At 42.6% G+C, this 12,064-nt stretch overlaps 1 protein-coding gene across 2 annotated transcripts in view; it reads right to left on the minus strand.

Annotated features, from left to right (window-relative positions):
• LOC127660990 (homeobox protein Meis1) overlaps positions 1-12,064 on the minus strand; it is a 77,267-nt gene that overhangs the window by 36,518 nt on the left and 28,685 nt on the right. For both annotated transcript variants that reach the window (XM_052151505.1, XM_052151506.1), the window contains exon 8: positions 7,805-7,950. In XM_052151505.1, the coding sequence (XP_052007465.1) occupies positions 7,805-7,950 (146 nt within the window). The remainder of the gene's footprint in view (positions 1-7,804; positions 7,951-12,064) is intronic.

Below are 12,064 nucleotides of genomic sequence, written 5' to 3' on the forward strand. Positions count from 1 at the left end.
TGCATCGTGTTATATTCGATGAGTTGCAAATAGCTTTTTTGCCCAATAACATATTCGGTCTAAACTGCTCTTAACATGGCACCCTATACAGTTTAAAACCACCATTTAAACTTCACCTAGCTTGACAAGACCACAGCAAAACCCTGTCCAATGGTATGACTTGGATTAAGTTGGATTACAGAAACAGTATGCTGAATTGAGACCCAGAAGTGCTAATTTTTGAAGAAGTGGACATCTCAATCTCATTGTTGTTTTCACTGTCCTCATGTTACTCCAGTTGTATCCTCTGCTATTCCCTCCCCTAGCAGTTGGGTGGCTGAAGCACCTACCATAATCCATGATTAGCACCCTCCCCAAATGCCCCATAAACCCATCCCAATGACAACGGTGATTACACTGCTATGGTCAAAAATATGGATTCATTTCACTGGTCACTTTCCAATCTAGTGGAAACTTGTGGTTTCTAAACTTGAGAATATTTCTCTCTTTCTATTTCCACAGTAGGCCACTGAATTTCCATACATGCCATGCAGGGCTAGGATGATCTGACTGTCAAGAGCACCTTTGCAGCCCCTGCTAAATCTTCAACAGTAGCTGATAATGAAAAAAAATACTGTTAAAAAAATTGATAAAGTGGGCCAGCATATAACCTTGCGTAAATGACAATATAATGAAACCAAACATACTAACAGTGCATGTTAACAAGGAGGACGGGTTGAATTCATTGAGGGTCACCTGTGGAAACTATAGTTCATGAACATCTTCTCTGACACATTGCACACTGGCTGACCCTGAGGGAATTATAAAGTTGTCAGGTTCTTGGGAGCTGTGAGGTCGATGGATGGGAGAGTAAGATTGAGGGACAGCTCTCATCTGGACCAGTCATTCTCCAACAGTTCAGAGGTTACATGAAGTAAAACTTAACGGCCCTTTAGGGATATTACAGATGAAGGCAGCCAACCACCAGTGTGTTGAGACCCAGAACGAGAGAAGTGTCGATTAAACACAGTTTTTTCTTTGTTCCGATGCCTGATGTGTTCAATGCAGAATGTGCAGCTGATGTAGTGTACGCCATTGTGGGTTTGGGTAGAAAAAGGCCCACTGATGTGGCGTTCATCAATCATGGCACAGATGGCCTGTGAAAGGCTGCATCAGTGGCGACAGAGCAGCATCCATTCACCTCTCTTTGCACCATGTGGAGTCTGCCAATTCAGTCCATTTTGCCCATGACACACCAATGCCTTTTACGCTGTCACCCTCGAAGCCTTTCCAATGATGGATATACACTCTTTTTCCACCCTCTCTCTCTTTCCCTCTCTGGGGGTGAGAGGTGGGTGTCCAAGGGGGCTGTCTATCCACAAAGACCAGCCCAAAAGTGTTGCCTTCCCCACATCACGGGGGCCTGTCAGTGGGGTAATTGATGATGTTTTCATTACAAGATGTGGGACTGGGGGGGGGGCTCAATGGGCCACCACAACCCTGAGATTGACACAGCTGCCACAGCTGCCTCTTCTTTGACACCAACTTTTATAAAAAGCATCAAGTCATTGCTTCCAAATTTCATCCACACAAACATGGATTCTCTCTCTGAAACAAAAACAACAGAGAGACCAAAAAAAGCTAGAAAAGCTGAAGATAGTGACCTTGTCGACTGCATGGAACGCAGTAAAACAACAAAGGCATGGATCAAAATTGCACAAGGGACAGAAGCTAATTTTTAAAAAAACCCACAGTTAGAGCACTCGATCCTCACTTTCGGAAGAATTTCTTGAAGCTTTTTCAATTTTGTGGCACCTCCAGTATTGCTACTTAGATGAAATTAAGAAATAACCAGAGACCTTAGGCTTCTAAATAAAATTTGCAAATATCACTCTGCATGGACTTTCTGCTCTCGTTATAAATGAACAAATGAATGAATGAAAAGACAATATACACTTAGAGCTTCAGTTTTTTCATAGAGGCTGGTTGAAGTCATTTGATTTGTGTGCACGACTCTCTTGAGGTTTGGCCTTGCATGGTATGGGAAAGAGATGGCTTGAGAGAAGGGCTCCCTTCCAGGTCGAAGGCAGAGTGCCACACTGGGGTTGCCATGGGTGACCAGTGCGCTGACATCCCAGGGCTTTGGCAATAAACAACCACATACTAATGGCCTGTTTGACCTCTGACCTTTAAGGCTGATTAAAGAATAAAAATTGGGTAACTTTTTCAACAAGGCCATTCAGAGTGGGTTCTTGCCTACCATGCCTAAACTTTGTTTACGAGGACTTCACTCTCCCTGACAAAGAGGAGCCAGGCAGGAGCCTCTCTTGCAATAATGGATGTTTTAAGGTGATACAAAATGGACGCTGTGATACTTTGTGGAAAGGGAATTCTGAGGGTGATTTTGTGTCTAGAGAACAACAAAAACGTACATTCAGGTACAATGTAAAAGCCACGGTGTGAATATATGAATCATTAAGTACCATTGTATATTTCTAAGTGGCTTGGAATTATCATCTGATACATCACTGAACCATAGTTACACCACTTTTATGTAACTTAATGAATAATTTGAAAACGTACGAGGCTGGTAATTCATATTTTATGCATTTACGATGTACAATTACTTTACTCAGAACTTTTTGTTTGAGGTAATAGCAGGCTAGCACATTTGGTCAAGGCAGCATTTCAGCCAGTCCAAGCCCTTCCGATAAGGTCTGTCAGGACAACCTGTTGCTATGGTGATATGAGTGGCAGGGTCTTACTGATGGAACAATGTCAACTCTCAGCACTCCATTTCACAGACAACTGTCAGGATGGAATTTAATGATGAAACTATGAATATGATGGCATCTTTTCTTGTCAATATAACATTCTGTAATTCAAATGTATTTAAAGGAAAACTGTTGTATTATCCACTACCACTGCACTGTACCACATGTTAATGTGGGAGATTTTTAAGAATAAATTCATATTGACTTAAAGAGTGAATTAAAATGGACATGTAGGATAATTCACTGCTCTGTGCCATATGTAAGACTCCCTGCCAGTGTTGTTTTAAAGTAAAACTGAGAAGTCCAGATTCTTGAAAAACCCTCTGTGCTTACTACTTCTAGAGGAGGTCATATGCTGAACATCTGTAATTTTGCCCAGGAAATCATCAACAGGCCAACTCAAACCTGACTCGCTCCCCTTGACTCCAGCCTCCAACTATAGGCCAACAAATTCAGCCCAACTCCCCATAGAGGACACCCCCCTCCCCCCTCCAGGCAGCTCAGGGCCTGCTGTGCAATTCAGCCTATTGAGTGCAGAAATGAGTTATAGCATTTTTCACACCTGGTTCTGCTCAAGATGCAGCACAGTTGAGGTTTGCAAAACATGTTCACATTGAGAAAGCAAAAAAACAAAAAACAAAACAAGAATGTTACCTCCACCAGAATTGGTACGTGTGTGAAGAGGGTGCTAAATTGGAGCCTAATTGCATTAAAAGCAATTACGACTTCCAGTTTCATTTCGCACACATGCACCATGTAAAATAGGGAGAGAAAAAAAAACGGCCAGTTGCACATTGCGCTGTAGTTTGCTTTTTATGAGCTGCGATGGAGGCTCCCTCCAGCTCTCCAGTTCTGTGTACAAACAGGATAAAGCCCAGAGCCAGGCCTGCCAGACTGATTTTCAGATGTTCCAGGATCAGGCCTCACCACGGCTGCATAGTAACAATCTGAAGACTGCCTTTCATCTAATTAATCTATCACATAATTTTGCAAATTGTGCAAAAACTTGAGCACAGCAGGATTTGGTGGAATTGCTTCCATTATACCTAATTTCTTTATTAAACAAGAAAATACTGTTTGTGAGATAGAGGGTGAAAATCAGAAGGGAGAAAGGAATGGGAAAAGGGGGGGTTGTGTGAGCAAAGAGTCTAATTTCACGGCCACGGGAACAGGAAAGCAGCCCAGTGCACCCAGCATTCCTCTCCAGGATACCTGGCCCAATTACACTATCTTTTTACAGATAAAATAAAACAACAAACAACCCTTAAAGCAGGAAAATAACAGAAGTTTAGGGCCTTGTGTGTGTGTGTGTGTGTGTGTGTGTGTGTGTGTGTGTGTGTGTGTGTGTGTGTGTGTGTGAGTGTTTTCTTTTCCACAAAGTTTATTGGAATGTGTTCGCGCCACATTTACAGCATACTAAAATGCTTGTGAGTGCTGAGTAATTAGCTGGCTTCTCTCTCTTGCTTTCTCTTCACTATTCTAAGACCAGCAAACCACCCTCTTCTACTCACTTTGCAAGGTGGCTAATATCCAGGGACTGAAAACAACTTATTAAAGAGCGGCTTCAGGGTGTAGCTACTTTATAACACATACACCGTCTCCTCTGTATCTTTCTCCATTCCGCTCATTGTTTTCCTCTCCTCCTCTCGGCTCGTCAGAATAATCTCGTACCGCCACCCACCTCACACTTCCGTCACCGCACAATGGCTTCACTAGTTGATTCATGTGACTTGCAAAGAACGCATTCTTGCTGCGGTTGGGTCATGAACTGCACGGCATATATGTAATCTATATTTCTATATTTCTAAGACAGAAGGCTGTCATCTGTGTCTGTGTTTGTGGCGCTTGCTAATTGCTGCTGTCTTTATCTCCATGGGCCAGACCTGAGGCCTGTTCCTTCACACATCGATTCAGAGGAAAACAGACATCAGAGATTACGCAACTACCTCTCTCAGTCTTTCTTGCTTCCTTGTAGCCCTGGTTGATACTTTCCGTTGTCCTTTGAGTACAAGCCAGTTGGAGACGGAAGGCGAGGCGACTGCATTGTCCGTAAGGTCAGTCATCCATACCTTGCATGCTGCGTGTTGTTTTGTTCCCCACACAAATGCTGACCTGTCAGTGTTAGGCGCTCAAAGCAGGAAGTGAAAAGAGTCTAATTTCCAGAGTTTGGTGCAAGGATCATAGTGCAAACCTATTTAGAACAGAGCCTAAACGTGTTTCCATTTATGCTTTTATCTGATAGAAGCTGTCACCATGTATTGCCTGCTGAAAAAATATCTGAAACCAGGGGTAGTTTGTTGGTCTTAGCTGGTTTACCTGGTCTTCAAAGACTCAATCCCTCTTAAACCATTAAACCATATACGCCTTACCAGTGTAAGCCAGATAAACCAACAAGCCACTTTAGTGTTGAACCATTTTTTGTTTTTATTTTTCAAAATAAGTCTTCCTTTCAATTTCTCTCTTTCTCTATCTGTCTCTTAGTTGATCTTTCTATCTCTCTATTTTTTTCTATGGACATTTTATGAGATTGGGTTCTTTTACTCTGCCTTTATTGATCTTAAGTGCTTTGTTTTGCTCTCGCTCTCCAGAATTAAGGGTGGTTCTCACCAGCAGCGATTTTCAGCGAACATACAGTAACTGACATTATTGAGCAGTTCAATTTTATGCAAATAAACAGTGACACATTCTGGCAACTAGCAATGGGAACGAAGACAGTGATACATTTGAGGTAAGAATGCCTACAAGAAAGCAACAGCACACAGTATCATTCATCATATAGTGCCAAAGTTCAATACTTAATTAAATCTATGAGCAGTAGTAATAGTAATTATTGCCTTATCAAGCACCTCTGATACTACAGACCAACCCTTACTCTAAACGAAAACTTTTGACTTTTGAATCCAATGTGTATATACACACTTGCACGCACACTCACACACACTTGAAGACAGAGCAAGCTCTCAATGATACAATGCTGTCCACCAAATGAGTCTGCCAGGACAAACGTGAAAGCTTCTTTTGGGTATCCCCCACTGTAGTGGTGTGTACGTGTGTATGTGTGTGGGTATGTGAACTGACAAATGGCTTTCTTTTCACACACCTTTCTCCTGGGGCCCCTAAAGGTGATAGTTGGTGGGGGTTTGAGGGTGTGTGTGTGTGTGTGTTGGGGGCATGCTTGGGGCAGGTGAAGGTTCGGGGGACTCAGGCACAGATTCTGTGTCACAGATGTGGGAATGGGGGGGGTGGACACCAGGTGGGGGCTTTGGGCACTGATCAAATGGGCTCCCTTTGGACTCCAGCTAGAAAAACATTTCCTTTTAACACCTAAAAAACACACACTGCTGCCCTAATAGCTAGTTCAGCCCCCAGTCATAAAGCAAAACACGTACAGTGTGAAGCCTTAAGTAATATGTTTATCGCAAAAACACCTACGAGAACTTTTCACTGTCTTTAATTAGGAGACATTATTGTTATGAGTTGTGCAGTATTGCTCAGAGTGTGCCTGTGTGTTTCAAAGAGAATGGCAGAAGTGTGTTAAGTCTGTGAGGAGGGTAGATATATGGAGATAAGTGGTGTCTTGACAGCACTCCGATTACTTTGTGGTGAATGCAATAGAGGAAGTGAAATCCATCAAAGCAGGAGAAAGAGTCAACCACATCAATGGCACATGCTACTCTATCACTTCTCTATAGGAGGTGTGGACAGCCACAGCAATAGAGCTAACCACCAGGCCCAAAACACACGCACATGCCACTAACCAGCTAACCCAGTTCTGTTCTAAACTGTGTAACATAGACACACAATGGCCCCACATTTGGACACCTAAGCCACGCTTAATAATGTATGAATGTCGGGGGCCTGGGTAGCTCAGCGAGTATTGATGCTGACTACCACCCCTGGAGTCGCGAGTTTGAATCCAGGGCATGCTGAGTGACTCCAGCCAGGTCTCCTAAGCAACCAAATTTTCCCGGTTGCTAGGGAGGGTAGAGTCACATGTGGTAGCTTCCTCGTGGTCGCAATTAGGGGTTTTCGCTCTCAATGGGGCATGTGGTAAGATGTGAGTAGAACGCGGAGAGTAGAATGAGCCTCCACATGCTGTGAGTCTCCACGTTGTCATGCACAGCGAGCCACTTGATAAGATGCGTGGATTGACTGTCTCAGAAGCGGAGGCAACTTAGACTGGTCCACCACCACCCAGAATGTGGTGAGTAACCGCGCCACCACGAGGACCTACTAAGTAGTGGGAATTGGACATTTTAAATTGGGAGAAAGGGGGAAACAAATAACTAAATTAATTAAAATAATAAAATGTATGAATGTCACTACATTAGATAAAAAAAAAAACTCTAAGAGCTTTTCTCAGAACTAACTTCACTTTTCTGAGAAATGTTTACAATAACTTTAAAAAACTGCATATTTTTTTGGAAAGCTTTTGACTTTTGTCTTCATATTGAACAATACATTATTTTTGAAGTATTTTTGAAAGAACATTGCGAAATGTTTTGCTTAAAAAGTGTGCTTGTGCTATCTTCACAATAAAATTTGGTAATCTAATGCAATTTTAAGTGTGGCTTTAGTGTCCATATACTTTTTGGAGCCACTGCCTGTCTCATAATGCCCTTTTTCATGTCATTTTGAGCTGTGCTGTCATTGTTAATTCATTGACACACATTTTAGGGATAATTCCTAAAACTAGTTACTAATAATAGCAGAAAAGTAGCGAAAGCAGCGGCTTACTTCTGTAACATCTATCTCTGCTATCTTTAGCTAGAGGCTGTTTTTTTTTTCTTTGCTTAAAATTTATCAAGTGTGTGTGGTTAATGCAAAGGAAGATAAAGTGAATGTATGTGTGTGTGTGTGTGTGTGTGTGTGTGTGTGTGTGTGTGTGTGTGTGTGTGTGTGTGTGTGTGTGTGTGTGTGAGCAAGCATGTGTGTACCATTAGCAGTATATTTCACCATGTTGGTTTCTTTGAAGTGCAGTGTGCAGTATTGGCTGTGGAAGCCTGAAAGAAAGAGAGGCAGAAAGAGGGAATATCGCTTTCTGGACTCACTGTCAAGTGCTGGAAAAGCCATGCCCTCATGATGTTGGTTGCCACTTTTGGGAAGATACCACGTTTTTTATTCCTCTTCTTCTCCTTGTCAGGATCATCATCATCTCCTGTGCTGGGTGACGCCACGCTGTTGTCCAGACCATCACCTGTCAAACAAACACGGGGTGTCAGGGAGGCCAGTTCCTGGTCACTGACAGAAACCCCCAAACAGGGCTTGCTTGCTTTTTCTTTTTTTTAACTAGGCAACGGGTTAAGCTGGCAACAATAGTGCTTCAGTACAGCTTTGAAGCATCACATCAGAATGCATTCATTTTTAATACTTTTATAAATAACCCCCCTTTCTCATCCCCCACGCAACGCAACGCTCAGAGAAAGAGAACGAGAACACAATGGACGTGTAAGGTCGCATTTCCCCCCTGCCTTCCAACACAGTGAGTCACCAAAGAATTGAGAATGACAGAGAGATTAAGTCTTCATTATCCCAGGGAAATATTGATTGAAGCTCGCCCTGGTGCCTTTTTACCTCAGGTGGGGGAGTTACACACTATGAAAAAGAGGAAAGAGGGGGGTGAATGTGGCTGCTGCACAAAACTGCAGCTTTTCAAAGCACTGCATTTTAATAACAATGCTGAATGGGTGCTTGCAGCAACCTGTGGGTGCTGGATAAGACTTCATTATGGACAGTTCAACATACCAACAGAGAGGAGATGGCTTACGTTGCCTATTCAGCTTCACATTTGCTTGTGTACGCTGATTTTAATTTGATCCCCAATTATCGTATGCATTTTCCACCAATGAGAGCCCAAATGTACCACTGAGAAGACTTTTTCATAATTGTTATTCTGAGTTTGTGATTCGGATAATAAACCATTCAAGAAACATAAGCAAGGTAAACAACCGCACATTGCGGCACAGGAATGGAGAGACTAACTTATTGATTACAGTAAAGCACTTGCAAAAGCCCTGCCGGTATTCGTATGGGGATATTATGGTGGGTTGACTCGTAGCTTTCAGCCGGCGACATAATGCACCTGTATCATTGATAATTAATGTAAATGTCTGCAGTAATCCGGTTGGAGATAAAAAATAAAAAATTCCCAGCTCTGTGCATCAATAGAATAATCAAGGGTCTAAAAGAGTCTTTGCTCCCCATTACCTCAGGCAAAAGAATTCCTGAAAGCATGCCTTGCGGGCACCTGAATTATATACGCCATTAGGAGAGTGAAGGCTTTCTACATTCCATATAAAACACTCCGCCAACCCTCTCCGCCTAGGAGAGAAGCTCCAGAAAAATCTGAGACATTTTAAGTGAAGACGTATGTAGATACAATGGCTTTGCCTTTTACACAAGGGCGCTTTCTCCCAGTCACTAACTTACTGAGAAACTGACCAGAGCTTAAGCCGACTCACCCTCCCCCAACACACACAGAAAAAAAAGAAAACAAACACACTATAAGTCGTCAAAGGCTAGTTTCAATTACATCATTAGCTGATGCCAAAAACAGCCTTGGCTTAAAGAGCAGTTTGTCTTCCTACTGTTTTTAGGCAAATAGAACTTCCTGGCTCCCATCTGGGAAGGCAGTGGCACCGCTGGTTTGCAATCTAGACACCATTTTTCATTAGAAGCAAATGCTACAAATCCGGTGTAAAGACCGGTCCGTGTTCAGCAAAGCCTAAAATAATAAACACAGGACTTGTCCCATGCGAGTTATCAAAACAGGAGCAAATGCTGGATATCAGGTCAGAGGGAGGAAGGGGGGTAGAACGAGAGAGTGAAAGAGAGCAGGGGGCGTTTGAGTGATGTCTGAGGTAACTCTGTTTCGTGTGTGCTCTCTAGAGCTTTTGTCTTCCGCCTCCTCAAGCCATTTTGAACTATTTAACCTCCCTTACCCAATATTTTTCACTAAAAACTGACCTTTGAAGGCCTAGACCTTCAAAACCAACTGGGGGGGGGGGGGGGGACGAAAGCTGTCAATTTTATAGGTATTTCCATTTTCAATGCAATTTGATACAGAATTACCTTAGTAGAGTCTGGGGCTAATTTAACCTCTTTGTTGGTGCAGGCATATGGCAGAGACTGTGTGGCAGGTTTGTGCAAAAATGTGAGCCCACTGCCACACTATTCCTGCGGCAAATAAAGACAAATGATGGTAGAGAGTCTGAAGAGGTCGAAATAATCATAAAGAGTCAAACAATTTCAAACATTCACTTGCATGCTATGGAAATAATAACTTGAAATTACTTTTTTAAAGATTTATATCTCCCAATTTTGCTCGCATTTTTCTAACTTCTGCCATTTTGCTAAACTCAACCATGCACCCTCTCTTAAAAAAAAGCTCTTTGCCAATATTTCATGCTCTTCCTATGCCAAATAAAGGCGAATGATGGTGGCGAGTCTGAAGAGGTTGAAATAATCATGAAATGTCCAATGTTAAATGTTCATTTACATTATATTTATATTTATGCTTTTGGCAGACGCTTTTATCCAAAGTGACTTACAGTGCACTTATTACAGGGACAATCCCCCCAGAGCAACCTGGAATTAAGTGCCTTGCTCAAGGACACAATGGTGGTGGCTGTGGGGATCGAACCAGGGACCTTCTGATTAACAGTTATGTACTTTAGCCCACTACACAACCACCACTCCCTATTCTACATTCAACATTCTACAGAAATTTTTACTTGAAGTGTCTTTTTGGAGATTTAAATAAACAATTTTAAAGGAGCTGTAGGTGATTCCAGCCATTTTATTAACTTCAACCCCCAGAGATGTCAACCAACCTGAACACACAAAATGAATCACAGGCAGAGAGCACTTCTGATTGGCTAGCTTTCTCATTGGCTAAAAAACATGCTTCCTTAACTATATTTTACTATTTCCAGGGCTGTCAGAGGTGTGATTTTTCAGGACACCTGAATACAGTGATATCTGTCAGGTAGTACTGCCAATGCTTTTTTGGTATTTCCATTTTCAACATGTTTTGATACAGGTTCACCATAGTAGAGTCTGGGCCTAATTTAGCCTCTTTTATTACGCATCCAAGTGTCAGTGCAGTCATATGGCGACATCTGTCCAGCACGTTTGTGTCAAAGTGTCAACCCTTTGCCGACCCTTCACACTCGTCCCGCACCAAATAAATACGAATGATGGTGGCGAGTCTGAAAAGGTGGAAATAATCATAAAAATGATGCTAGTCCATAAACAAGCTCACAGCCTCATTAGTCCAGCAGCAGCCTCCACTGGCAGATTTATGCGCCTTTACGCTGATGCCATGAGGAAATGCCACGGGCGAACTTTGGACAACTGCTAATGGGTTATGACAGCGTCTTAGCAACTACTGCGGAGGGGGGGTATGGAGGGGCTGCGCGGTCCAGTTCGCCACTGACAGAGAGGGAAAATGTCATCTCATCTGGCCATGTGTGGTGGAGTCTATGCAGCAATTAGAGAGCAAGCCAGTGACTGGAGCAGGCCAGAGGCTGAGGAGAATGCCCTGCGGCTAACCAGGGAGAGAATTTTTTATGACCCCCACATACGCGCACACACATCGGCATATGAGATCAGCCTATGATGCTCTAGCTACTTTGCTGCTGCTAAAATCAGGTTAGCTCCTCAACATGTCTTTGTCAGCCAACTCATCAGATTGGCTGAGCCCTTCCTTCTCAATACCTTTTCTGCTGCTCTCTCAATCTCTCTAGCTGTCTCTATCTATCTCCACCACTCTCTCTCCTTTACTTACCTAAGGTGCTTTCTGGCATTATCAGAAAGATATAGGTTAATCTGTTATGATCTGGTTACTCAAAAAGGGCACTACTTGTTCCTCTTGCCTACTGTGTATACAACTTCAAAGTGTGAGCCATTTTTCAGCTGGTTCACAAATTAGCAGTGTGGCACTTCCGATTCATCTAGCAAATTCCCATGTCATGATGTCAAACGTTCATCACATACTACACATTTTTTTTTGAGATTGACATCCACCAACCCTGCTGAAAAGAAAAACAAGAATGGTTTAGCGCTGGTCTGGGTGGTGGGCAAACACAGCCATGCTGTTCACAACCAAAAATTAAGTGAAGCTGGTTGACCAAGAAAGGTTGCTGGTTAAACTAGTTAAAGGTGAAGTAGGTAATTTCTGTGCCAATAGCAGCACCAAACTCAAATCAAATCAGACTTGGTGTGACATAACGACAGCTACCCTTTTTTACATGAAATTAAGAAAGCAATTTATTCCAGGATTTTTGCAGAAAGTGGCATTCTAAAACGTC

Source organism: Xyrauchen texanus, chromosome 20 (genome assembly GCF_025860055.1).
Source record: "Xyrauchen texanus isolate HMW12.3.18 chromosome 20, RBS_HiC_50CHRs, whole genome shotgun sequence".
NCBI lineage: Eukaryota > Metazoa > Chordata > Actinopteri > Cypriniformes > Catostomidae > Xyrauchen > Xyrauchen texanus.